The sequence below is a fragment of the Chiroxiphia lanceolata genome, chromosome 2, assembly GCF_009829145.1.
Source record: "Chiroxiphia lanceolata isolate bChiLan1 chromosome 2, bChiLan1.pri, whole genome shotgun sequence".
Classification (NCBI taxonomy): Eukaryota; Metazoa; Chordata; class Aves; order Passeriformes; family Pipridae; genus Chiroxiphia; species Chiroxiphia lanceolata.
The window spans coordinates 83924421-83950879 of NC_045638.1; the positions used below are offsets into that span (position 1 = coordinate 83924421).

The window sequence follows — 26459 nt, forward strand, 5'->3', positions numbered from 1 at the left end:
TAAATCTGTTACATATACATCTGAGACCCATAACATTTGTGGACTTCTTTCAGAATGTCCTGTGGACCAGATTTATTTCACTGTAATGACCTGCTTCTGAACATTTCCTCTGTTGCTTATTTAACTAATAGATGCTCCTTCACCTGCTCAGTCAAATGACAGTGCAACATTTAGATCTCTTAAAGCAGCTGCTGCTGCTCTCTGCACCAGCAGTGGTATCATTCATTAGTGGAAAATAAACCCTTGCTAAGCAAATGTGGTATAAAGCATTATGTAACAGGGAACATTTAATGAGCAGATACTTAAAGTTCTGTTTATATTGTATACACATGGCCAATTAAGTTTGTCTTGGCCCAATTTTGCAAAAGAATTTATCTGTATTAAGTAAGGAGTGGATTTGTTTTTCCAGTATTCCCATCATGCTGGAACTAACATACCTGTCTGTGAAAACCTTTGAGATTCTCCAAGAGAAGGTTTGTAGAATTCTGTAGAGAATAAAGACAGAAATGAGAATAAGCATATTTAGGTTGCAGATTGCCTAGTTATAAAGTTTTGTTACTTATAAAAATTTACTGTCAGCATTTCCAGTGCCTTCTGATAATGTCTGTGGCTGTGCCAGTGTCTTCTCCCTTTCTCTTCAGGCAGGACACCAAGAAGGGAGTTTATAAGACAGGGCATAGTTAAGGATCGCCCTCCAGATCCCTCAGAAAGTAGGTACTTATCTGTGTTCAGTTAAGACATTGTTGAAGAAGGAGCCTAACATATTAGGCATCCAGATGTCAGCAATAGCAGAGATCTGGAAAAAATTTCCTAAAAAGGATCATATTGGCCAAAGACACCCAAACAAGATGTTGTTTTGACTGGTAAGATGATGCCAAGGATCAAACCACAAAATTAAAAGAAACGAGATCAGACCGAGAACTTAAAATTATGGCTAAAATCCAGCCCTCAAAAGGAAATAATCAAATGAGGGTTGGAAGACTTTGTCTGGGAAAAGAGAAGTCTCTTCTGCCTTTATTTCTTTGTCTGATGTTATAAAGGAGAAGCTTATGCCCTTTCATTATGTAGAGTATGCACAGTCTCCTAAATAATCTTTGAAAACAAGTGAACAAAATGGTTATAATAATGAGAAGCATGAGTGAAAGAGGAACAATTTGGCAATTTTTCTCCCTCTTCAGAAAACTTGTATAAGATGAACCTCACAGGCAGGCCTAGCCAAATTCTTTTCAATCCTGCGTAGACCCACCAAGTAGTTGTTGTTGTTGTTTCTAGTGCAGCACTTTCTTTGCCATCTAGTGCCAGACACAAAAGGCAGCCATAATTTAGTCACCTCCACTTGTTTGATTAAAAAATAGCTTGTCTAATGATGGAATGGGCCAAGAGATTTTATTAGCAGTTTTTCATACCACCCGTACATTCATTTCTGTCTACATAAAGCTTTCCAGGGTTTTCATTCCAACTCACTTTTCTTTTCCTCTCTCTGATTTTAGCAGCTTTCTCTAAAAGTGTCCTTTTTGCTCTTTATGCAGACTGTATGTGGATGGACCTTTTGGAAGTCCCTTTGAGGAAGCCCTGAACTACGAGGTCAGTCTCTGCGTGGCTGGAGGTATTGGAGTTACACCATTTGCATCAGTACTCAACACACTGCTGTAAGTGAGCTGGCCTTTCAAAGCCATTTCCCCCCAATTTACAGTAGCAGTGCATGTCAGAAAAACTTTGAGAGTCTTAAAAAATTTCCACTGGCATAAGCAAATGATTCCTTGGAGAGATCTAGAGGACTGCGATATCCCTGAAGGGCAAAAATTATCTCATACTGGCTGTGTAACCCAAAGAGTTGTGGCAGAGTTTTGCCAGTAATGCACCTCGACTGGGACAGTGTCACTAGCCTTTGTATACTTCCACCAGCCTAGCCTGTGATTAATGTAGTCACAGTCCTTCAGCTAGGCTTGTTCCCCTAGTCCCATTCAGATGAGGCTGCAGACTATAATTGTGAGTTTTTGAGAGTCAGGCAGTTGTGACAGTCTTTCTGCTGGAAATGCAGTGCCAGCTCTCCTGATTTGACTTTTGTGAATATGTAAGTTTAAGGTTTTAAAAGAAAGGAATCAACCTGAATTCAGATAGTATTCCGATGTTTAACTCCATTTGAAAAGTTTAAATTTTAGGTATGCCGTTTTCTTATTTTTTCTTCTTGTTTCTCTCTCCTTTTTAAAATTTTATTTTAATTTAATGCCTTTGACATTCTATGGAGATCAAAACTTTTGCCTCTTGTTCTTCTGTTGCATTGACAACATGGTTCACACCAAATCTTATACTGTGTGAAATAGGCTTGCTTTTGTGTTTGCTATTGATTTCTTTTTATTTGTTAGAGTATTGGCTAAGAGCTCCAGTCACAGGTTAAGCATCCCCGTTTCAAAGGCCCGGTATAAACAGCCAACCAAAGCAGCAAACCTTCCCTGAGGTGCTGAGAGGCTAACTGGCTTTGCAAGGGCTTTAAAATGCACAACTAAAGCATTTGTTCCAAGATGAACATGCCAATGATCAGCTCTAACTCCAAAGTGAGCTGAAGTAAATTTAGATACTGCGAACCTTCTTATGTCCTTAATCTGGGCTGGACCTGACAGTGCTAAGTGCTACTGCAAGTTATTAGCCTCACCTGTCTCATAGTGCAAAAGACCTCAAAGAGCATCTTGTGCTTCCTCATTTTCTTTTCTTTAGAGTGTCTGGATCATCCTCTCAAAACTAGGGTACGTTTTTGCTGAAAGCCTAGAGTTCAGGCGAATAAAATTACTGTTTTCCTCGTGATAGATTATCCTTGACAGTGTTTAGCAAAAATGTCACAGATCACAATGATGGGCCATCAGCAGGTAACGAGATGTTTGCCTCTACCAGTTATCAGAGGATGTAGGAACTTGCACAGTCATTGCCAGAGAATTGTAGTGTCCAAAGGATTTGGCAATGTTCGTTTATCTGCATAAAACCATAAATTGGCTTCTAAGGAGCCAATTCCATAACCTGCCCTTGTAGCCACTCTTCCCCTTGTGCACCATACAATATAGAGGGGAATCATTCTGGGAAAAAGGAACAATCTGAGTCTACTTCCCTCCTCTGTATTTAAACAAAGCACTGTTTTAGTGGATGGCCTGTCTGTGTCTTTGCCCTGACTTGGAAGCAGAAATTGGTATGAACATGCAAATCACCTTACAATGCCAGCGCTGCAAAACAGCGAGGCCAGTCCTATTATGTCAAGGACATGCGTGTCTGAGGAAGATCAGAAGCCTGTTGAGGTGGTCTTTTGTTTCCTGCTCCATTATGTTTCTGTTGTATGTACATAATTTGATTCCTGCTCCTGCCCTTCCCTCCACTTATCTCTTGAACCCTATGCCCTCTTTTAAGAAAATACAATGTACTTTAAGGAAAGCTAGTGGCTTTCATGCAGTAGGGTCTGTAAATAATGGCTTTTATTTTGAGCAGAAGTAACACAGAAACATGCAAGAGGTATTATATACATGTGGATTGAGTTGTAATGGGGGATTGCACCTTTTCTGCATAATATATCCTGCTGGAGGTAGACCAAGCATATGTGTCTGAGATGCTATTTTAAATCTATGCTTGACTTGTTTCATGAAGTCTTGCAGTCCAGCCTCTTTGTCCAGCTGCAATGTTTCATCACCATGAGTGGTGTTTTGTTACTGAACTGTGGCATCTCAATACAAAATGCCTTGCATTTTTTTCTTCTTTTGTCCTTTTTTTTATGGTGAGAGGCACTTATTTTGCTTCCTACTGCTTATAGTTCTCATCACATCTGACCAGATTATGACCCTTCCTAAGGGCTTGTCTTAGTCTAGGCAGTCAGAAAGAGATGGAGGAAATCTTGTTTGACAGGTCAGCAGTTTATAAATAAAAAGTTGAAATCAGGACTTGAAAGACACTGTACTCCCCAGTCTTTTTTTTTTTTTTTACTCTCTGTGGGGAGTTTACATGAAAGGTGAGTTCTCAGCCTCTCTACGCTGCTGAAGTGCCGCTGATGTGTCTGTCCTTGCTCTTCAGGGCAGGGAGCAGTATGAAGAGGCAAGACAGTGACTGGAACCATTACTTAAATAGATCTATTAATACTCCTCTAATTATACATATTCCAACTTTAGAGTTTGGAATAATGCACAATGGGTATGGTGAGGTGTATCATGAAAGTTTTTTGATAGGGCTTGGCTCCTAGGACTAGCATTTGAAGTGAGCAGGCTATGTCTGAAAATTATTTCGGAGGAAAAGGAGGAAACAATCTATTCACTGACCATTTCAGTTATTAGAACAACAGAAAACAGTGTTGGCCAACTAAGAAAATACTTCCTGAATATGACGGCTCGCAAGGTGAGAAAGGGTCAGCACACTTCTAGGGTCCAAGGTGAAATGACCTCTTTATTAAAATGGTGCTCACCTTATATAGGGTAGGGAGAGAACATTCTAGAAAAACAGTGTAACTAGGGATGAGCAAAGGCAGAGCATGCAAATTAAGAGGAGGGCACAACCATATATGGAAAAACACTGCAATGCAGCAAAAAAACAGCCAGTGAGAGAACAGGGTTCAGGGCCACAAGGAATAAGGGAATTTACCAGAGACCTGGGGTACAATATAAGGGAAATTATACAATAAAATAGGAAACATAACATACCAAAACACATATTCTTCCATAGTCCACAAAAGTTCATATCTGCTTAGATGGTGGTTTCTTCTTTGGGGGGAATATTGAGTTTGATGCTTTTTTTCCAATTCTCATTTTTGCACTCCAGCATGAATATTTGTGCTTTATTTGAACTCCTTAATCATCAGGTCATTTTTCATTTCTATTTTATTTACCAGCTCATTCAAATCCTTCCTTTGTGCTTATTTGTGGTTTAATTGAATTAGAAATCTGACACAAGAGTCCTGTTTTTGTAAATGCAATGCCAGAATCTGCCTGTGGCTGCACTTTACCCCACCAGCATTTCCTAAGGTCTGTAATATATCACACAGTCCCCTAACATAATGAAGCCCTGATTTGATTTGGTCTTTGTGATTTTGCTACTATTATTAGTTATAATCAACCAGAGCCTTTCACATATAAAGGCAGAATTAAGTCTTGACATTATTGCATTTGTCAACACTTTCCACTTATGGGTCGCTTTATAAACCTAGTAATGAATTGACATAATACACTTGAACTTAGAATGTCTCCTTTTCTTTAAAATAAAAGTTTGATGATGATGCATGAATCCATATTTACTGCCCAAATCATCTGTATTGCTAACAACTTCTAGTGTAGAAACAGTATCTATGATGGCTGTTAGCTCTGCATTAGAGATTTAATATTCTCAGAATCATTCAAATAGGCTGCATTGGTCAATTCAGTGTCTGATGTATCATAGCTTGAAGAACAACTTAGCAGTTAGCCTTTAATGGAAATTCATGTTTCTGTTAATGAACATAAAGCATATTAATTAATGTTTCTTTTTAAATGATAATTTTTAATTACCCACACATTTTATTTTCAAGGGACGGCTGGAAATGCTACAAGCTCAGAAGACTCTACTTCATTTGGGTGTGCAGGGACATTGAATCTTTTCGCTGGTTTGCAGATCTGCTGTGTATGTTGCACGACAAGGTAATGGGTGTTTGGAGGGATACTGACAACTTAAATGCAAGGTATGTCCACACCACACAACTGGCACGCTATAGAGAATGGTAGCCCTGCTCAAAACAAATGAGCTCCAGTGGTAGTTCTGCTTGGGCTGCCTGGCCCAGGCTCCATTTATTCTTGGAGCTACATGAAACAGTTTGAGTATCTATGACCAATATTTTATTGCACACTACTGCACTTATCTGTGTCCATTCTACTTTGCAAGATGGAAGAAGCACATGCAGGCTAGGAAGTCTGAGTGGCCTTTAGGCATTGGACGGTAGGCAGATCGAGAAGGGAGGGGGATTTGCAATTTCAGGTGGATTGTAAGAGCTGTGTAGCTTCCAAAACCAATATTTTGTACACAGTATGATGTGCAACATTCACAAAGGAGTGCTATGCAATCATATCTTCTCCATTAAAAAGCTTGCTTCACTGATGCTGAAACCTATATCCCTCAGCATAGAAGGCACAAGTGACTTCACACTTAGATTAAGAGAAAGAATGTTATTTCACTAGCTGTTTTTATCATCCTTCCAGCTTTGGCAGGAGAATCGGCCAGACTATATTAATATCCAGCTGTACCTCAGTCAAACAGATGGAATACAGGTATGTGGCCAAGTGTTGTTTGTAAACTGAACTAGACCTTGGAGTAATAGGCAATGCAAACTGTCAGTCAAAGGTAGAAAGGGGATTACTGCAGATGTTAAAAACAGGAGATGAGGCCATAAACTCAGATGACTGATTCATTACTAGAGAAAAGAGCCAGTCTATCCCTATAGCATTAAGACAATCTGGTTTGGCACCCTTAACTTGCTTAGGTGTGGGTAGAAATCCCTATATTCCTTTTCTAGGGAAGAGGTCCTGCCAGGCCACAGACCAGGCAGTTGGAAATGTTTGATGGGAAATCTGCATTGTTTCTGGGCTAGGAATCAAAACAGAATAGTTCTAGGAACTTGCAAGCTCAATCTTCTCATATATATTTTGAGAGAAAGTAGCTATTTTAAAAAGCTTTTTATTTCATTGCCTCAAATATAGACAGAAGGTAAAAGTTTCTTGATGTATGAGCCTGAAAATTATACTGAACTGTCAATTGTCATGTATTACCAAACCCCAGGCTGGGCTAATTCCCCAGATCTTGGCATCTCCTGTAACTATTTACACTTGCAATCTTCATTTTACATTATTTAGCACATAAGCCTAGATATAAGTCTTTACCCTGCTATGTCAGGAAGCTTTTCAGTGACTGCAGGGGGCCCAGAACCAAGCCTAACAATTACTTTTTAAACAAGAAATGCAGTGACAAACCATACCCAAAGGATTTTGATCTACTTGGTATCAGATGGAGATAACATAACATTCACAGCTTTGGTAGGAACAGTCTAAATGATGTGATAGCTACAGTAGTTATGACTATGACAAATGTACTGTCTGGACAACATATGTCGATTGAAATGGGGTGCTTGAAAATACCTAATTTATGAAGCTGGTATGTAATTGTTAGCTTAAAATTAAAAGCAGAAGCAGGACTTCAATGCAATGACACAGCAAAATTGAAATAATAGTCAATTCAAAGAAAGTATTCTGATATTAGGGATCAAGCAGCTGCTGAATTTATTTAAATCAGCTTTTTGGTTGAAGTCTTTCTTTAAAGACACTTTTCTTTATGGCTATTGAACAATGCTGACATAAATCATAATGCTGTTCATAATTTCTCAAGGGGGAATTAAACTCAACTCTCCATTGCCATATAGCTGATGTGTTCACTGCTGTTACTCCAAAGTGCTGATTGCTACAAAAAATAGGGCAGTTTCATTTCATGCTCCCTTTGCAGAGAAGCCCTGTGCCTGTGTGGTAAGAGGGAACCAAGCCCATCCTGCAGCAAATACCTCCTGTCTATAAAAGCCCAACAGAGGATGAGTTGGCCAAAGCTCTGCGTTTGCATTGGTATGAGCAATGTGTCAGGTTGTTCAGCAGAGGAGGGAATGTGGGAGCCTAGATAAGATGTAACCTCTCTCTGCCTTTCTGTTGCATTAGGACAGCAAACCAAGGAAGGGCCATGCCCTGCAATGGGAGGGCATTCCACCTTATCAAAATGCTGTGAGTTAGCATTGCTGGAATGGATTTGGTTCCATCTGGGGAGCAGTTTTAGTTACTTTCTGCTCTTACAGCAGTTCAAAACAGCTGGTAAACTACTCTCAGGGAGAAAGTAAGATTTCCCTTGTTACTTTTTCAGACCTAGTAATCTTTATAGTTACTTGTACAAAGTTAAAAAAAAGGCTTACTTCAGACAGAAATATGATTTTTGCATCAGCAGTGTTTCTTCCAGCTTAGCATTAAAAGGCAGTGAGGGAATGAGTAATAGAAGCATGGTTATTGTTTTATGGCTTAAATAAATTGGTTTAAAAGTAATGTGGAAATTAATGAGCAGCTGCAGAGGAACAATGTATAATGAACACCAAGGAGAGCCATTGAAAAGGTACTGAGCAGAGGTATTGGAGCATAAAATAGCTGCAGTTTTAATCACAACTGTTTGGTACTTGTGCTCAGGTTTTATATCTCAGCAATATGGCAAGTCAGCCAATGTCAGAAATGGGAGCCCTGGGTGATATGAGGCAATTTGCAAATCAGGCACAGTGGAGTTTTTTTGTTTCTTGCAGAAAATAATTGGTGAAAAATATCAAGCTTTAAACTCCAGGCTTTTGATTGGACGACCCCAGTGGAAACTCCTGTTTGATGACATAGCAAAGTGTAACAGGCGGTAAGTAGTAGTCTGCTTGAAGGATGCCACAATTTGATGGCTGGGGATTTCTGTGTCTAGCTGTGTTGGTATGGAAATATTTCTGGGTTTTATCATATCATGTAATGTTGAAATTCACTAATATTTTGCTGTAAGAGGTAGCCTGTACAAACAGAAACACTTTTTTTTTTTTTTTTCACACATGCAGAGCAGTTCAACTTTTTACACAGCTATGTTCAGTGGCTCAGGAAACAAAAGTCAGATTTTCATCTCACTGCACAGAGCTTCCCTATCTTCTTGTCCATGGCAATGTCTTGCTTTCAATATATGCTGGTTTTATAATAAGGTTGCACTTTTTTAAATTGTTGACTTCTCCTATGTTGACTGCTCCTATAATTTTCATGATTTGTAGTGCTAGTTTAGAAAAAAAATTCACAAGGAAGGCCTTGACTGACTTGTATTTTTTTTATTCGGAGGATATATTGTCTTTGAAGATTTCTGGCAGTTTTTTATTCTTTGTTAAGACCTGGCAATGCCTTTTTACTGTGCTAGGAAAACATGTTATGGTCTGAAACAAGACGGTTGTAAACCAGAGAACATGCAATTAGACTATGGAATGTCTTTGTCCAGATCCAGCTTTGTTGGTTGAGTATTTTACCCCCCACTGGTAGTTTTTTGCCTCAAAAGCTGATCTGGTAGAAGGGATTGTGTGAATCTTCCCTAATCTACTTCTGGCAATGTCAGTGGTGTGGGAGCAAACCACAGTAGCTGTTGATAGTAATCTGGGTGCATCAGGTTGAGAAGTGCTTGCATGTTCATCTGCAAAATTTCCCTCAAGAACTTCTTGTCTTCTCTTGCACTTGCAAAGTGAAATCTGCCCATGGCTTATTGACTCTTCTCTTCTCAGGCCAGATATGACTGAGGACACTGAACCCTGGTTCTTGAGAAATACTGAGTACTAAATGTATCACGTTGGCAGTGTGAGCTGCTGGCAATATTTTTCTTGGATTCAGATCATAGAGGATGTTGTGGATGCCTTGCCAGGATGTTCCAAAGGCTGCTACAGAGGGACATCCCTGGTAGAATTCTCACACTTGGAGAAGGGTTTTAGAGTAAAGAAATATGGGAAAAAGGAAATATGTCATGGAAGCAAGCTGACTCTCTGGGCTCAGAGATCTCTGTGTAGAAGGCTTTTATGCTCCATTGTAATGTCTTTTTTTTTTTTGTTTAACTGTGTGAGTGCAGTTTTAAAAGATGAAAATTATGATTTCTACCACTTCCTTGTAAGGCTGTAAGTGTACATGATATAGATTAAACTATTAGTAGTAGTCATACTTGCTTTTTTTTTTTGCTTTCCACTGCATTACTCCTAATTAGATTTCAAGTACCATTTTCTCTGCTTTTTCATATGAGGCCTTTAAATTGTGCCACGATTTTCAAACAGGGTGTCTTTTAGTACCTAAATAATATTTTGACTCCTTTGATTACCTGCAGCTTACTAAGATGTAGTCTTCATCACCCTTGGTCACCCTTTTATCAGGGTTTATACAGGGTTTATATCTGTAGACATAGCTACATAAAACATGATGCACGATACTGAAACCTGTAACAACTTCAGTTGTCCCACAGAAATTTACCTATTGTAGGTGATTATTCTCCATATTTCCTTGGATGAGACAGGAACTTCAGTTTTTCTCTACAGTCCAATTTCTAGGTCTGCTATCAGCTTTATTTAAGTTCCTATTTCTCAGTAACTTTCCATGTAGGTGTCCCTGCTGCAATACAGAGATGAAAAACAACAAAAAAAAAAAAACCCCAAACAAACAAAAAAAAAAAAACACAACCCCAAACAAAATAAAACAGGTCAATCAAGTTGTTTCCAACATCTGGTGCCAGTGTTCAGGCTTTCACATTTGCAATCATCCCTTTGGGCTTGTTATGTGCAGCTGAGATTTTCCAGTTTTTATTTGTGATTTTAGGAAAAGCTGCATATAAATAACAGGCAGCTGGCAAAGCTCTAATAGTGTAGCCATTTGATTGCTGTGTGCTTTGTGCGTTGTTGCTGTTGTTGCTGTTTGAGTCCCAAATAAGCAAAGTGCACCTGTAAGTGTCTGAGCTTTGCCAGACCTTCAGAGCGTGACATAGGGCAACCCAGCATCAGGTTCCTGATCCTTTTTTCTGGGAAAGAGGAGCAGACGCATGCCATCTACTGTCGATATTTCATATGACATCTGCAGTCCCAGCAATGTGCATTGGGACTGTTAATATAACAAATTACTGGTCTTTTTTTCCCTGCTTTTTTTAGAGGGATGGAGCAGCAGTCTTGTTCCTGTTCAGTTGGGTTCTGTATGAAAAGCTTACACTGTGCTCAGTTTTGCTTAGGTCAAATGTTGTCCTCCAGGTGGAGACTGACCTAGAAAAAGACATGAATATCTGTAGGAGAAAAAGGCATGGAGCACCATGATACATTTCTCATGTGATGTAAAGGAGAAACATCTCTCTAGGAATGAATGTGGGATTTAAAACAGTATCTTTTTAAGTCCTGACTGTGTCTTCTCAATGTAGCAAAGCATTTAATCTCTCCCTCACCTCCAGCTGTTTATAAAACAGATGTACGAATATGTGCTGACCTACTCATCCCATAGAAACAGTGAAGCTTTACTTGCTTAATGCTCTGAGTAAAATCCTCTACTGATGTTTATAATTATTATGAAGAATGGCCTAGAACATAGATTCCTTAATTGTAGTCATGTTGCCTGTTTTCTACTAGCAACAAAGTAAGCCTTTGTCGCAGACAACTGATACACAATTAAAGCCCCTCAGCTCAGGGTAGTACAGTGCTGCTCCATGTAGTAGCATCTCTCAGCCACCTGCCTGCTTGTGTCACAGTAACCTGGCAGGAGCCAAGCTGCTGGCAGGGAGGAAGGTATCTGGAAGCAGGGAAGTCGGTGATAGAGGTGAGGGAGAAAGTGGGGCATGAACTGCGGGAGGTAAGTACTATGTGGGGAGATGTCCAGAATAGATGCTGGTGTTGGGTATCCTGTCAAGGAAGTCTGAGAGCCTCTGGCTCACTGCACGAGCAGTGGTTCACCAGGGTTTTGGAGACCTTATTAGCTACAGGTCTCTTTTGTGACTTTAGGCAAATCATTTAACCTTTCTGTGGTTCTGATTACTAGCCAAAAATTCTGTGTACCTTGGAAGGATGTTGCTGGGATGGGAATACATTAGCAGTATGTGCTGCTAAGACATGTCTTTACTTTAGTGGCAATTTATATGTAATGAAAGGGAGAGGGGCAGACGAACTCTTTGGGATTTATCAGTTGGTTGTACTAATTAGACTAATGAAAAAAAAAAAACCAACAGCAACATTAATTCTCTCAATAAATACACAGTAGAAAACAGATCCTTGCTGGCAGCTCATGAATCCTTTTTCTCCAGTGTGCACAGATTAGAGGGAGTTCAGAGTCTACAGGTGCTGAGAAATCTTATTTGAGAGCAATGAGCAATAGTACTCTCATTACTGCTGAAAATTCAGCCACCAGCACAACATCCCTTGCCATTAAAAGGAGTACTGCTAGGACAGGAAAGCTTAATAGGTATATATAAGGGTGAGAAAAGAATGGGTTATAAATTTGCCATGGATTAATATGAGAGATGATGTAATTGAAGGCAATTAAAATCAGCATTGTAAGGTGCTTGCACAAGGACACCTCTACAGTTACCTACCTAACTTTGTGATGCTTTTTAATGTTTGAGTCCTCAGTTGTACAATGCCAGTGTTGCTGTGCAGTGGTACAGTGTGCACTGCCATGCTATTCGAGCAGCTGCCTAACATCAGGCATATATACTTGACAGTATGCATCAAAGATTTCTTCTTGTATGTGTTAATTCCCTTCTCTCACCAAACACACAGTGAGCTTTAAACTGTGTTTGATTATCCTGCATGTGCTAAAATATTTTATTAAATAGTTATTGGATAAAATACTGAAGCAGTCTTGGAGGCAGGGTCCAGAATTCAAGTCTCCAGCCTCTTGGTGAGTGCTGTAGATCACTATAGTTAGAACCACGTTCACTCTTATATGCTTTTTCTTCATTCCACTGTCTTTAAGATCTTTTTCTGCAGTGGCACAATTTCAGCAGGAAGATAATGATTTATTTTTTTTTTTCATGATGTGGAAGAGGCAGCACTGCATTGTCTTTCCCTGCTCCTTCCTTTCCCTTCTCATCTTTCAAAAAAAGGGAGATGATGAATATTGTGAATGGCTCAGTCCTTCTGTGGTGGATGTGCCCTGTTCTGTTGCCCACTACAGTTCTGAGCCCTTAGATATTGTACTACTATCAATCTGACAGGCCATCTTTAAGGTGACCAGAGAGCAAAGAGCTGCTGTCAGTAGAGTGGTGTGAAAAAGTCAGGTTAACTAATGAACGTGGGTGGAGACCTACAGGTGAAGAACAAGGATCATACTCTGTGTTTGACTTTTCATAAGATTTCCCAATATAGATGTTGAAGGAAAAGCTGCATGCTAATGTGAAAGTAAAGCAGTAAAATTATTCTGCTGCTGCCAGAAATAATCATGGGTTAGTAGTTCTCTGTTTTCATGAGTGTAACGAATCATCGTTAGTGACTTGATCTCCTGATGGTGTAAATCACGAGTTACACTAATTAAGTCATTACAGTGAGACACATTTTTCACAAAAAGGTGATTAATTATGAAAATAAAAATAGAGTGGGAAATAATAATTTTTCTTGAAATTAAGATGAGGCACTTCTTCCTAAGAGTTGTCATAGTCAGATAAGTAATAGGGTTTATTGTGGGGATACTTGAGAGAGATATGGTGGCTTCAGTAATGCTAACTGCATGACCTAATGAGCTGTTCTCACCATAAAACCTATATGAAATTGACTTATATATGAGTGAGACCAGAATCCAATTCTGTCTATCATTAGATGTTACTGTTTATTCACAATGTCATAACTTTTTTCTTTTTCTTTTTCTTTTTTTTTTTTTTGATAACAGGAAGACCATTGGAGTTTTTTGTTGTGGACCAAACAAAATCTCTAAGATACTTCATAAACTGAGCAACAGCAGCAACTCTTATGGGACAAGGTTTGAGTACAATAAAGAATCCTTCAGCTGAAAGTCTGTTGGACTAGCAAGACTCTCCGGAAGATAAAAGTGCAATTTTTATTTTGTACAACTTAGAAGTTCATCTGTGGTTTAAACAGATAGAAATGTACCAAAGCATAGCACAGATGTTTTTATTTATGATTATTTAAGACTGTGAATGCAGCAGTATACCAACAAATAATCAGTGCTTATATTCAAATGCGCTCACACAATATTTGTGGCAGGAGTGATCTTTGGAGTTGTTTCTGTTAATTAAAAAGTAAAGAAGCTGGGGAGAGACATAATTGTTTTGAAAGCTGACGGGAGGAAGAATCTGTGGAATGTTTAAACTTCTTCCACTTCAAACTTCTTCCACTTCAGTCCTCTGAAGCTGGATCAGTAAACCAAATCCCAGGTTTATCCAAATGACAAAACATAGTGTATTACAAAGACTCTTGCTTTTGTTGGTATTAAAATCTCATGGCTTTGGGGTGAAAACACTCCATATTAAAGATTTTATTATACATTGCAGAACTGGGATTCTATATTTAAAATATAGAGTGTTACTCTCACTAGTCCTATTCTATAATGAAGTTAACCTAAGGAAATGTGAGCATAACTGTGTAGCACCAGTGGGCAGCCTTCACCATGATGTCAGTCACAGCCTTTTGGCAAGCAACAGCTATACATGGAGAACTCTCTATCTTGCATCAATTCAGCATTCAGTGGGTTTGCAGAGTAAGTATGATTTATGGAGCAAGAAAGTGATGAACACGAGCAGATAGGCACTCAAGTTTTTATTATACCACACAATGGGAAGTTGCACTCCCTCTGCATTCACATGCCCTGAATGTCAAATACCTAAAGATGCTCTTACTGATTATTTTACCAGGCAGCAGGTTGAAATCCAGTCTTAGAGGTCCCAGTATGTTTGGTTGACTATGATCTTTTGAGTACTTTCCCTGGAGCCACCTTTGTTTGCCCTGATGTCACTAAAAGCAGGATGAGATGAGATGAAATCTACAGCAGAGTAAGAATGAAGTCCTCAGCACTGTGGCTCCTTGAATGGTGTGTGCAGACAGAAACCTTGCAGGAGCTGCAGTATGCTTTCAGTACACTCCAAAGGGGAAAATCTGAAACATCCAAATTTAAGCTCTCCTTCCCTTCTCCTTTCCACAGCTGTTTTCTGCTCATAATTGCCATGGAAGGGTTAAAGGTTGAAACAGGCACTTTATGCCTTTTGGTTCTGAGGAGCACATTTTTTTTTCCTCCATCCAATAGCCTGTTCAACTTTATTCTTCTTTTCTCCCTTTTCCTTATTTTGCCATTTAAGGGCATTTAAGCAGGAGTTAGACACTTAGCTGGCGTAAATAGTCACCACTGTAGTGCTTCCTAATAGAGCAGCATCACTAACATGCTGAAAACCTTCCCCTTAATCTGCAGCAAAAGTTTGGGAGCAGTACCATTAGTGTTTCCAGCATACACAGGTGGCGGATGGCTCAAGAAGTCTTGTGCCTGTGGTTCACCTGTATTTAGCACAGTGCCTTTGATTTCATTTACATCTTTCCATTGACAACCTTTTTTATTTTAGTGGAAAAGACATTAAAATTTCACTCACAATGCAGACACTGTTCAGGAGTTTGCAAGTATCAGTAACAATGTTCAGAGGGAAGCATTTTTCTAGTAGGTGGTGTATAGGCATGTTGTATGTGTAACTAGTGAGAATGAGTTGGGTCTTTGCCTTGGCAGCTTCTGCGAAGGAGTTGCATTCAGTGAGCATCAGGGTGGAGTTTCATCAGTAAAGCCACATTGGAATGTGTTCTTCAGTGTCTGGACTTGCAACTGGAGTTTTTACCTGACTCTGCCCAATTTGAAATTCACGGAGGAAGGAAGGAACAGAGATGGATGAATTCCTACTGATGAGAATTCTCGAAGTAGCTCAGATGAGAGAAGCCAAAATAGAAATGCAGTGTGAAATGGGAACCTACATTACAGCTACTGATTTTAATTTTTTTCTTTTTGAGGCTGGGAGGACCATTATTTTCCTATTGGATCTCATTCACCCATTACTGTAAAACTAGAGGTATGCAGCAAAGGATTAGACACTTTTTAAACAGTAAGATTTGTTTCTAATATACCTGCATAAAGCATGGTTGAAATCATGCCTACATCTATTAACCACAACCAGACAGTGATCTTTTGTCATGCTTCAGGATCTAGTATCTCATGGTTTTGAACTACAGTTTAGAGTCTTTTTAATCACAAAGTTGTTTGTGGTTTCACATCTCCTCTCTGATAGATATCGGTTCCATTACCATATAATGAGCAGCTAGTTTTGCAGTTAGCTCTGTGCTAAAGCAGATTATATTTCTGGCTCAGCTTCTTTATAGGTAACACTTTACAATTAAAATAGTAGTGCTAGTACTGTGTTCTTGTTCTACATTGTAACAGGAGTCATGGCTGCGTGTAGGCATATTAAACACCTGTTGTTACATTAGGCTGTGCTGTCATAGCAAGATCTAAGCAGATCCAGGCTCTTCCCTTTCCGTCTTCATGCTGTGTCAGCCTCAGATGTTTGTTTGATCCACTTGTAAAACAAGCTCTGGACTGTCTGCCTTTCTAGAGTGTTGTGAGGTTTAATTAATGTTTTGGGATCACTTCAGTGCACAAGCAGTAAAACGATCTGTCTAATTGTTATGCAAATGTACTTGTGTTTTACTTTGGGTAAACCTTTCTATTGATCATATGAGTAATCTCTAGACAAGATGCGGCTGACTTTGGGGAAAGTCTAAAAGCCTCAGCTGCTTTTTTTTCTTGAGCTATAGCTCTGTTAGAGGGGCAAAAGGCTTCAGAGTTGTTAATGACTGTGACTTGGCTTCAGGAGTGGCAGATATTATGATACACAATCTTTCTACAGGCTGTGTTGTCATTGCTGTTTCTGAGTGTGTCTCTGTCTTGCAAAACAAAGTCAGGCCCTCTTTTAAATTCTGTTACTTTTTTATCTGTAAACCAAGTGTATGTGAAAATATAACTCAGTGCCAGACAAGTAAGTGAAGGCTGACAGCACATAATTCCACATTTGCAGATCGACTGAATTTACGTAACTGAGCATCACTTTGCACTTTATACTGTGTCCTGTGAGTTCATCATAAGTGTCCCACTGGCAGGGGAAGGATCCCACCATGAATTCTGCTACTTCTGACTCAGTCACAAAGCTGCAGGCCCATCAGTGTTTGCTCAGCAGGATCATTGTGTTTTATTCATCAGAAATGTTTCAGGGCTGTTTTTTAAACCGAGAATGTTTCCATGCCATGATGGAAACCAAGCCCTTTCCCTGCATTGGGAATCCAGCCCTCATGCAGCAGTGTGGGACTCAGGGCTTTACACAGCTAACAGCTGGATTAATCAGATTTACCCAAGACATCCTATTCCCATAGCACTGATATTGCTTGTGTGAGTAAATGTCCACTACCACAACAAAGGAGTGCAGAGATGTTGTGTGGGAAGGCCTGATGAGGACTGACTTTCACCTCTGAAGTCTGCAGGACAGCTTGTCCCTCCACAATGATTATTCCAGCCCTGTATTTGAAGCAACACTTCCCTATTTCAGTATGTGGTACTACTGCTAGCATGTGAGTTCTTCCAGGGTCTTTTATCTGCTCTTCTAGAAGACAGGACTGAAAACAGTATGAGAGATCACAACAAACAACTTTGAACCTGGGCTGGGAGAGGACACCACTGCATACCACAGACACCTAGCTGATGACTTCACTGCTTATGGTAGAAAATTTAAGCCAAATCCATTTTTCTGCAAAATGCTGATTGTTTTGCCACAACAGACTAAAGAACAGTTGCCTTAAAGGGAAAACAGATAAACCCTCTCTCTGAAGACTCCTATCCGCACAAGCCTGATGTGAAGATATGTGTGAAAGCACTGTGCACATTGTTATTACAAGGGTATGTAGTGATAGAATAAGGGGTAATGGCTTTAAACTGAAAGAGAGCAGGTTTAGATTTGATATTAAGAAGGAATTCTCTTCTGTGAGGGTGGTGAGACACTGGCATAGGTTGCCCAGAAAAGTTGTCATTGCCCCATCCGTAGAAATGTTCAAGGCCAGACTGGATGGGACTTTGAGTAACCTGAGGGGTCAACCTGCCCATGGTAGGCGGGTTGGAACTAGATGGTCTTGAAGATCTCTTCTAACCCAATCCATTCTATGACTCTATAATTCTTTGATTCTATGATTTCAGTTTCCACTGCATCCTCATCATGGGCTTACACTCTCAGCTCTAAATCCCCACTGTTTTATTTGGTTGCATATATTCACCCACCTTGTTAGCAGATGTGTCTTGCAGGTAAGGCAAGTACTACATATATTTGCATCCATGCACAGTCTGATCTAAGCATGGAGCAACCTGTGAGCACTTTTTACAACCAGTGCAAGCAAGTGCAGAAGCTGTCTATTTGCTCCTAATCCTGCTAGCACATAGGTGAGAAGGAGATTTGGAGTTGGCTGAGAAGGGGCAGATAATATGAGTAGCAGATGAGCCAGACTGGAAACAGTAATTCAGCTGTAACAACCTAACAGAGCAGAGAAGTAATGGTTTGGTAAGACTTGTAGAACAGCAACCTGAGAGAAAAACTTCTACTCAACATTAACAAACCAGATTTTAGTTTCAAACTGCAAGACGTGATTTAGGAGAAGCAGGCATGTGTCTAACTAGTCATTGCCTATAGCAGTTCAAGGCTCATAAGTCAGAGACATAGTTATTAAAATGCAATGTTTACCTTTTTTAAAAAGAAGGGCTTCTAGGGAGATTAGTTTTCACTTCAGCCTGGCAATCATTTCATAAACTTCCCAATGTGATATAAGACAAACTGGATCTATTATTCTCTGGATTGTACATCTGATTTGTCTGCAAATTTTCCACCTCACAGTTTAAACCAGTTTTTATTGTTTTAGCAAAGAGGATTTAACAACAAGGTTTAATATAAATGCCGCTGGTGCCTGTGCAGAACTGCGATTTTCTGCTATGAATGTACATTTTTCAGGGATATATATAATATAGCTGATGACTCAACTGTGAACGGTGATTTGGGATTTGCATCATCTCTGCTGCTGGTGTATTTCATTAAGGCCACTATGGTGATGTACTGGTGAGATGCATGGAGCTGAGACTCTTCATTCCCATAAAGAGTCTGATATTTTAGTGCCCGTACTAAGCTTAGTAAATCCTAGAAACTCTGGAATTTCCTTTGTAGGTACAATAGATTAATTAGACAGCATCTTTTAAGGTTAAATCCTGAATCCTCTGCTGGACTGACATGTATAATAAATGCTCTTACACACCAGTTTTGAGCAACAAATTCTTCTCATTAAAGGGCTGGATGAGTGTTTGTGAAGGTTTACTGTCCTGCTAGTTATATCACCCATGTTGTAAGAAGGATGGAATCCATTTTGGTAGCAAGAAATGCTGTACACTTCCTCTGATGTATGAATATCTCCAATCTTGCAGTAGATCTCAAGGTTTGCTGTGCCTGAAGTGTTATATTCTCTAGAAGGATCCTATTTGTAAGAAACATGCTGGATCTGTACTAAGGGCAGTGGATCTGTCCCATTATTTCATGGGCACAGAGAGAAAGCTGGAAAAAGCCACTCATCCCAACTGCAGATTGCTTCTTAAGAGAGTGCTTGGATAAGAGGGAAGCCTGGTCCTGATGCTTCAGGTAAACTGCTGTCAACTAAAGAGCAAATCAAGGAGGGCAACAATGAACAAGATAAAATATTTTGAACCTGAGAACCAAGGGGAAGGAGGAGACATTCTTCTTGGTTTCTCAATTTTAGAAATTAAAAGCAAACCCCATTTTCTAGATGTACATACAGTCTCTCCCTGGGGGCTGAGAGCTAATATATGCAAAAGCCTTGTATTTCCATGCACAACTCAGTGCTAAAGCCCAGAAGAAAACTAGTATACTTTAGCAAACAACTTGGAAATAAGCAATTTGTTTGAAACAAACCCTTTACTCTTTCAAGTTAACCCATTTTAAAAAAAATCTACTTCTTTTCTGCAGCTTTGGAATTGGGAATAGCTTTACACGTTAACTCCTTTTCACCAAAATATTTGAGTGTAGAGTTCTTCGTGTCAGCTGTGAGTAATGTTGACAGTTCAATAAATAAATTTTGTGTTTGTTGCTGCTGACCCCAGGAAAGGGCAGCCTTGAGGATGAGAAGCAGTGTTACATAAATGTCTAGCATACATAGCAACGCTAAGCAGGGAGACGCTGCTGCATCGCTTTTGGTGCACCAGCCACACATTAAAAATTCTGTCACTGCAAGGTCACGTTGCTCATCTCATACTCTGCAACCCTGAGGAAGAAATTGGATGAGAGGTGGAGGAGGAAAAGAGAAAATTTCCTCCTGGTGCTGTAACCAAGAATATATTCATTGACAGCAGGGCATATTTTGATTGCAAAAGAGCATACCATTTATTTTTTCAGGGATAACGGATTCCCTACTGGTGCTGTGTCATGGTGTTTGCATGTTAGAAGTGTAACACAGTGATAATGGGGTGCTTTTGAACTGAATAAATAACACCTCTGAGCTTTTTCTGCTCCCTTTAATAGTCTGAGAGAAATGCAAAATGCCAGAGAGCATATACAGTGGACTGTGTCCCGAGCTACACTCAGCACAGCCTGGTTAGGGATGCTGCACAGAAGCTCTGCAAGCTGCTGGAAAGAGGTGAGGCTTAAGGCAAAGAGGTAAACAACTGTTTTAAGGAGAACACAGTAGTGATACATGATCTGCAGTCAGAAGCAGATCATGTCACATCGTCTGTCACATCTTTGAATGGTGCTGAGTCAGAGCCAGCCCTAGGTACCCTTTGACATCAGGGAAAATGAGGGGCTCTTGGATTGGGTCTGCACTGTGAGAGGAAAGGCAGTTTAAACACAGCAAAGCAAGCCTCCCGTGTGCACTTTCCAGCTTGGAGCTCAGAGCTGTCATACCTGAGGGTAAATTGTGTAGACAATGAGCTGATCTGACCTACGAGTGCAGTCAGAGTTGTATGGTTAGCTGAGGGCATGGGCATACCCTCTGTATTTCTCCAGCTTTGTAGAAGCATGTTGTTCAGGGACAGGGAAGTGGAGTATGTTATTGTGCCTCATTGAGTGTTAGATGCTTGAAAGCACATACTGTCTAAAACAGATCAGAATGGTGAATGCCAGCTTCCACCAACAACTGCCCATGTTTGCACTAGTGTTCATGAGGAATAAATGGCAAAACCTTTGCAGGAAGACACAAGTTCTATGTTTTTCTTTTATTGTGTTAGAACAACATAATTAACTGTTAATAAATATTTGCTGTCAATGTGAAGATTCACCTATGACATTATTCTTTTTTGACTGCTTAAGCTCTGGTAACTGCTTGATACACACTTTTTGACAAAAACATAATGTCCGAAAGCTTAAAAATGTGGCTGAGATGCAACTTGGCAAGAGGTCTCCACCTGATGGTGACATGTCATCTGTTGGAGCTGGATGTATCTTGGTCTACTTCTGTCTTCATAGGAGGATTAAGAGGGAGTTGAGCTTTTAGATCCATCTCTTCCTCTCTGCATATAACCTCAGCCTTCACCTAGAGGTGTGCTCTAACCTTTGGATCACTGGATGCGTTGTCGTCCACGTGTCACATAGTCCTTTTGTGCTCTTCCTCCCTCCATAGTTCATATTGTATCAAGAGGCCTCTTCCACTCTCTGCTTTTCCCTTAACTCAGGAAAATGCCACTTTGGGAAATGCAGAGGTCCTCAATTTTAATCAAAATACACCAGCCTTTATAATTCTCCTAGTGTAGAAGCATTCAAAAGTGCAATCCACAAGCCAATGGGGCTCTTGTATTCGCTTTGATGGGTGCAGCATCCCAATAATGGAGATGCATTTTAGAATGAGACGAAAGTCAGTGTTATGAGGGCAGCAGTGTTATGTAGAAAATGGGGAAAACTCATAACAGCAAAGGTGTTTTCATCTTCTGAATGAGAATCAGGGATTTGGTTTTTTGAAAGTCAGATAATTTGTGGCTACCACCGAAATCGAGTCATGTTTTTGCTTTCACACTTAGGCATTTCAGGACATTGGGCAGTGATAGAAAGGGTTTCTTTTTTCAATTACATTTGATATTTCCATACAGCCTTTAGTTTATCAACTGCATATAAATTCCTCCTTTAATTGATTAAATATTTCCTTGCCTGGTTTCTTTGCTTCAGGGACCTTGAGAGCTCATTGTTTATAAAGAGAAAGAAGTATTGTGCTACTAAGCAGGCAACTCCCAACACATATATTCAGCTCTGCATCTTCGAGAAGGAGACAATGAGGCTGCTGCCAGTGCAGAAGGACAGAGTTTTCACTGAGATTCAGATGTGACTGAGACCCTCTTCCAGGATTCATACGTTGATGAAGCTCTGGGCTTATTAACTAGGTTTTTCTGAAACAAGTAGCCTTAGCCCATGTGCCAGGTTGTGAAACCCTTAATCCCACTGAGTTTTTCTCTGCCTGTGTTCCTTCTGATCATTTGCAAGAACAAATTTGATGAAGCACAGTTGGTAAGAAATAGTTCTGTTGGTCTGTGATAGTTGAGTACAAAAGTCATAATTGTGACATCTTCCCTCAAATTGATGTCCAAAAAAAGTATTTTGAGTAGTTCAGCAGTATTAGTTTCATGATGTGTATAAGGGTTTGTTTTTTTCGTGTTCTGTGATTTTACATCGCTTATGTAAAACTAATTTCATTTCAGAACCAAACAAAACAAACCAACCAACCAACAACAACAAAAAAAACCCACACAAAAACCCAAACAAACAATCAAAAACAAACAAACAAAAAACCCAAACCAAACAAAACAAAAAAAAACCAGAATGCTCAGTGTCCCCAGATTTACTTGGGAAATGTTAGCATGTCCAAAACATGTCTGTTTTAAAAGAATTCTTCCAAGATGTTTAGAAGACGGGCAGAAACCATCTGGATAAAACTTTTTAAAAACAAGGCATTTTTTGGGTTTGTGGTTTTTTTCTTTCCAACCTTCATAAGAGAAAAAATACAGTTCAAATTAAGCAATAGTGCCACAGTCTGAGCTTCAAAAATTCAATATCTTCCTTTTAAAGCAAGGCATTTCTCTAGGATCACGCCTGGGTTCAGATGATGTCTACACTGTCATCTGAACCTTCAAGGCAATGTCTGGGACAGGTCTAGCCTTGGGTTGCTATCAGAAAGAAGACATGATCCATTTTCCTCTCACTTTCAGTAATTATTTGTCACTGAACAGCCATGTGAGAGTTTGATGTGGTAAATGACTGAGAACTGGAGCCACTGGCATGAGCGAAAAGACCTTAGCCTGTTATCCTACTAGTCAAAGTAATCAAAATCCAGTCTCAGGAAGGAAGATTAAACTCTTACCATCCCTAAAATTTGAAGAAAGCAACAAACTAAGGTCAACTCTCCATTTTTTTTTTTAAGAAATTAGCCTTGGAAGTAGTTATTTCCAGTTAACATGTATAATGTGATAGAAGAAATTAATGTCCTCTCTTTTCTGTAGATGCAGGTCTTGACTTTTTCACTTTTGACTGCATTCTTCCCTGTCCCAAAAGAAAGAGATCAGAAATTTTTTTCTGAATTTCCAACTCTGTAATTATATATTTTTTCCCACTAGAACTGAAATAAAAATAATTTATTAAAAATGAATGTGGTATTTACTTTTTATATCTCTGTACAATATGCAAGATAACCATTTTGGAAAGTATTAGCATAAATGTCCACAACTTTGAGTACTCAATGTTCTTTTCAGAGATGCCTGTTTATATTAATGTAATTTCAATCTGTTCTTACGTTTTTATAGATCAGGATGTGGTACAATTCTTTGAAGAGAAATGTCTGCTTAGTTTCCAAGTGGAACAGAAAGCAAGATTTGGTACTGAACTTTCACTTTTAATTTTTTCATCTAGGCTTGACTTTAAGAAAAAGAATAGTGCTTAGTGCGTCTGTATCTATAACAAGTCATACTCTCGTCTTATGAAACAGCCCATTTTGTAGCTTCAGCTTGCTGCCCCCCCAGCAGAACAGAGGAACTGTGTTTCACTGACTGGAAAGACTTAAAATATTTCACTGTTGTACCTGCATGCCTCATAAACCTTCAAAGAGTAAGTAATAAGATTTTTGACTCTGTTAGTTCCAATAAAATGAGGCAAAGATTTTACCAGTTATGTGTATAATAAGGCAGAGCTAGAAAACTGATCATAAAAAAGATTTGAGTTTTCATTTTTCTATTTTCCTGTGTTCCTCTCTTTTTCATGAGTCATGTGCAGAACTCTTTTCCCACAGTGTCCCTTCCTTAATTATACGGTGTTGTGAGAGTATGTGCAATACATTGACTAAAAAAGGGCTCAGTCAGGGTAAAACTCCAAACTTTATCCCATATTCTTAGAGAGTTCCCCTACAAACCGGTGACTCAGCTTAGGATTTGCAGAGTAATATGAAGAATTCAGGTTCATTGAGGTTTTGATGCCCAACTGCATTAAGTTTCTTTCCAAAATCCAATCTTCTTTTTTCCTACTTGTAAAACGGGGACAGTCACACCCGAAAAGAGTTTTACAAATTTGCCTGTCCTTCAAGTTTGCTTAGTTAAAATTCAAATCCTGGTTGCAGTGTGGAAAGGATTCTAGTTCCCAAAATACTCAACTGAATTAGCCATTTTATCTTAATGGCAATACTGATAACTAAAGTATTTGGCTGCTGAGTTCTGTTGCTGTTCAGATGTGATTTTTGCATTCTGTTATGTTAGCAGAACGTTTTAATGTGATTTAATGTCTCATTGTATTTGACAAAGCACCATACATTTATACATCATGTAATTATGGCACTGTACTCTCAAGGTATTTACTTTACAGGAAACTTCATGACTTTCCAATAAACAACCTTTCCAAGACTGAGCAAAACATGGTTGAGTTGCTGTTTGTGACCTGGTTTTAATTGACATACTACTTTAATTGTGGAAGCATTGTGTACATGTATGTATTAAGTGCTGCTAGAGGAGGCTGGGATTTCGCTCCTTAAAACAGAGGCTCTAATACTCTTTGTGATGCCCTAAACTAGCTGAAACATCCATACAGGGTTGACAGATATGCTACAGGAGACCCAGGATCCTCTGACATGACAGCAGGAAGTGGGGTACAATACCCAAAGTGCCAAAATTGACCTAGGTACCCTTGTTAACCACCTGGAGTTGTTTTCTGGCTTAGAACAACATTAAGAACATGTTTACTCCATAGATATCTGTGACTGAGACCATCTCGGAGGTAGAATATATTATCTCGTTCTCATCATTACACCACTGGAATTTAGGAGAATATCACTCCTCTGCACTCTGAATGTCTTTGTTTAGAGCACAGTGCAAGCAGAAAGCAGCACATGCCTGACCCATCAGTCATGAACAAAGTTCCTTCCCATACCAGAAGTGTGTAGAAATCCTTCCCACCTATGATGACCGTGACACTTGAGTGCCTGACAGTGAAAAGTGATCTGGTCTTTTGCTTTAGTTGGCTTGGTCTGGTGAAGTATTGATCTTGATGGAGAGCTGGTATTTTATTATGATCTTCAAGACACTTTTGATTCTACAGCCAATCTGCAACAATTGGTTTAAAACTCATGATCCAGTAATGGATTGCTTTGCAGTAATGTGGTTAGGGGTCTGTCTGGTGCACTGGAGACTAAAGCACCCACTCGATGTTGAATATTCTGGTGGCTGTCCACCTAATCATTTCTGCATTTGGCAGGGTTGTGGGGTTTTATAGGAAAACTACATGTGAAGCATGGATTATTACAAGTATGCGGTCTTGTCTGAGATTTTTCAGAATTGTTGTCAAAAGTTCTGGGTAATTTAGTTTTGATAACTAAGGATACAAAATTAAACTTCATTTGGTTGTATTTTTGCTTTCTCATTCCAGAGTGGTATTGATATAATGATGGCAAAAGGTACCATCTCTCCAGAATGAGGAGTTTTAACTGCAACAAGATAAAAAAACCCCAAATCCCTGTATATCCTTCTCATACATTAAACCTTCTCATAGGTTAAAAACTCAGAAAGATAACATCTCCACTTCAGAGAAGGTCTTGTTCTGTGTAACTGCAAAAAGTGTTTATTTATACTTAATACAGGGTCAGTGGCAGGCTGGGCAGAGCTATCTGAGGAAAAAATTATAACTTCAAAAATTATGATGGAGTTTTTCATTAAGAGGAATATCCTTTCCCACTCACCTTCCCCTGGCCAAGTAATGGGGTTTGGCAAAATGTGTTTTGGCTCTTGAGCTTTGATTTTCTGTCTGATATTTTGGAGAATTTTTATGGGAAACAATGTATTTCACAAATGCATTTTAGCAAGAAGATTAGGGATAGGAGAACATAAAAAATTGGAGGGGTGTATTTTTTTTACAAAACCTGGCTGAAAATGCTGAAGCAAATAAGAAACTCTCTTTAGAGTGGGCAGCAAACAAAGTATTGCAGTCTGCTGTTTTCTTAAGAGAAAAACTCTACTTCCTCTTCCCCACTTCAGCACTATATGGACATAATTAATCATGATAAATTCTTGATAACGAGGTGAGCAGAAGGATGGGCAATGGTAGGCAAAGGCTGCTCATGCTAATACATGAGCTTTTCTAGAAGGAAAACTAGCAGCTGTGGTCTGAGCAGCAGCTGTCTGCCTGACCTATGCACCAACCTTGCGTGAATTTCAGTTACGTAATGAACCAAATCTCCTAAAATAAATTAACACCTTTCTCATCATCAGTGGGGCACGTGAAAACTTTTGAAGACCTCTAAGGGGATCTGATTCACCTGACTTGGATTTTTGCATTTCAGCATATAAACTGTTTTAAAAGCTCCTTTTTCACTCCATTGATGTTACAGGGAACGTACTCAT

General features: G+C 39.3%; 1 protein-coding gene across 2 annotated transcripts in view; it reads left to right on the forward strand.

The window, feature by feature from the left end:
- The window catches only part of NOX4 (NADPH oxidase 4), a 112909-nt gene extending 88429 nt beyond the window's left edge, over positions 1-24480 (forward strand). For both annotated transcript variants that reach the window (XM_032679201.1, XM_032679202.1), the window contains exons 14-18: positions 1530-1649; positions 5528-5636; positions 6192-6260; positions 8312-8412; positions 13410-24480. In XM_032679201.1, coding sequence (XP_032535092.1) covers positions 1530-1649; positions 5528-5636; positions 6192-6260; positions 8312-8412; positions 13410-13530 — 520 coding nt within the window. In that variant the 3' untranslated portion in view covers positions 13531-24480. The remainder of the gene's footprint in view (positions 1-1529; positions 1650-5527; positions 5637-6191; positions 6261-8311; positions 8413-13409) is intronic.
- Positions 24481-26459: the final 1979 nt, after the last annotated feature.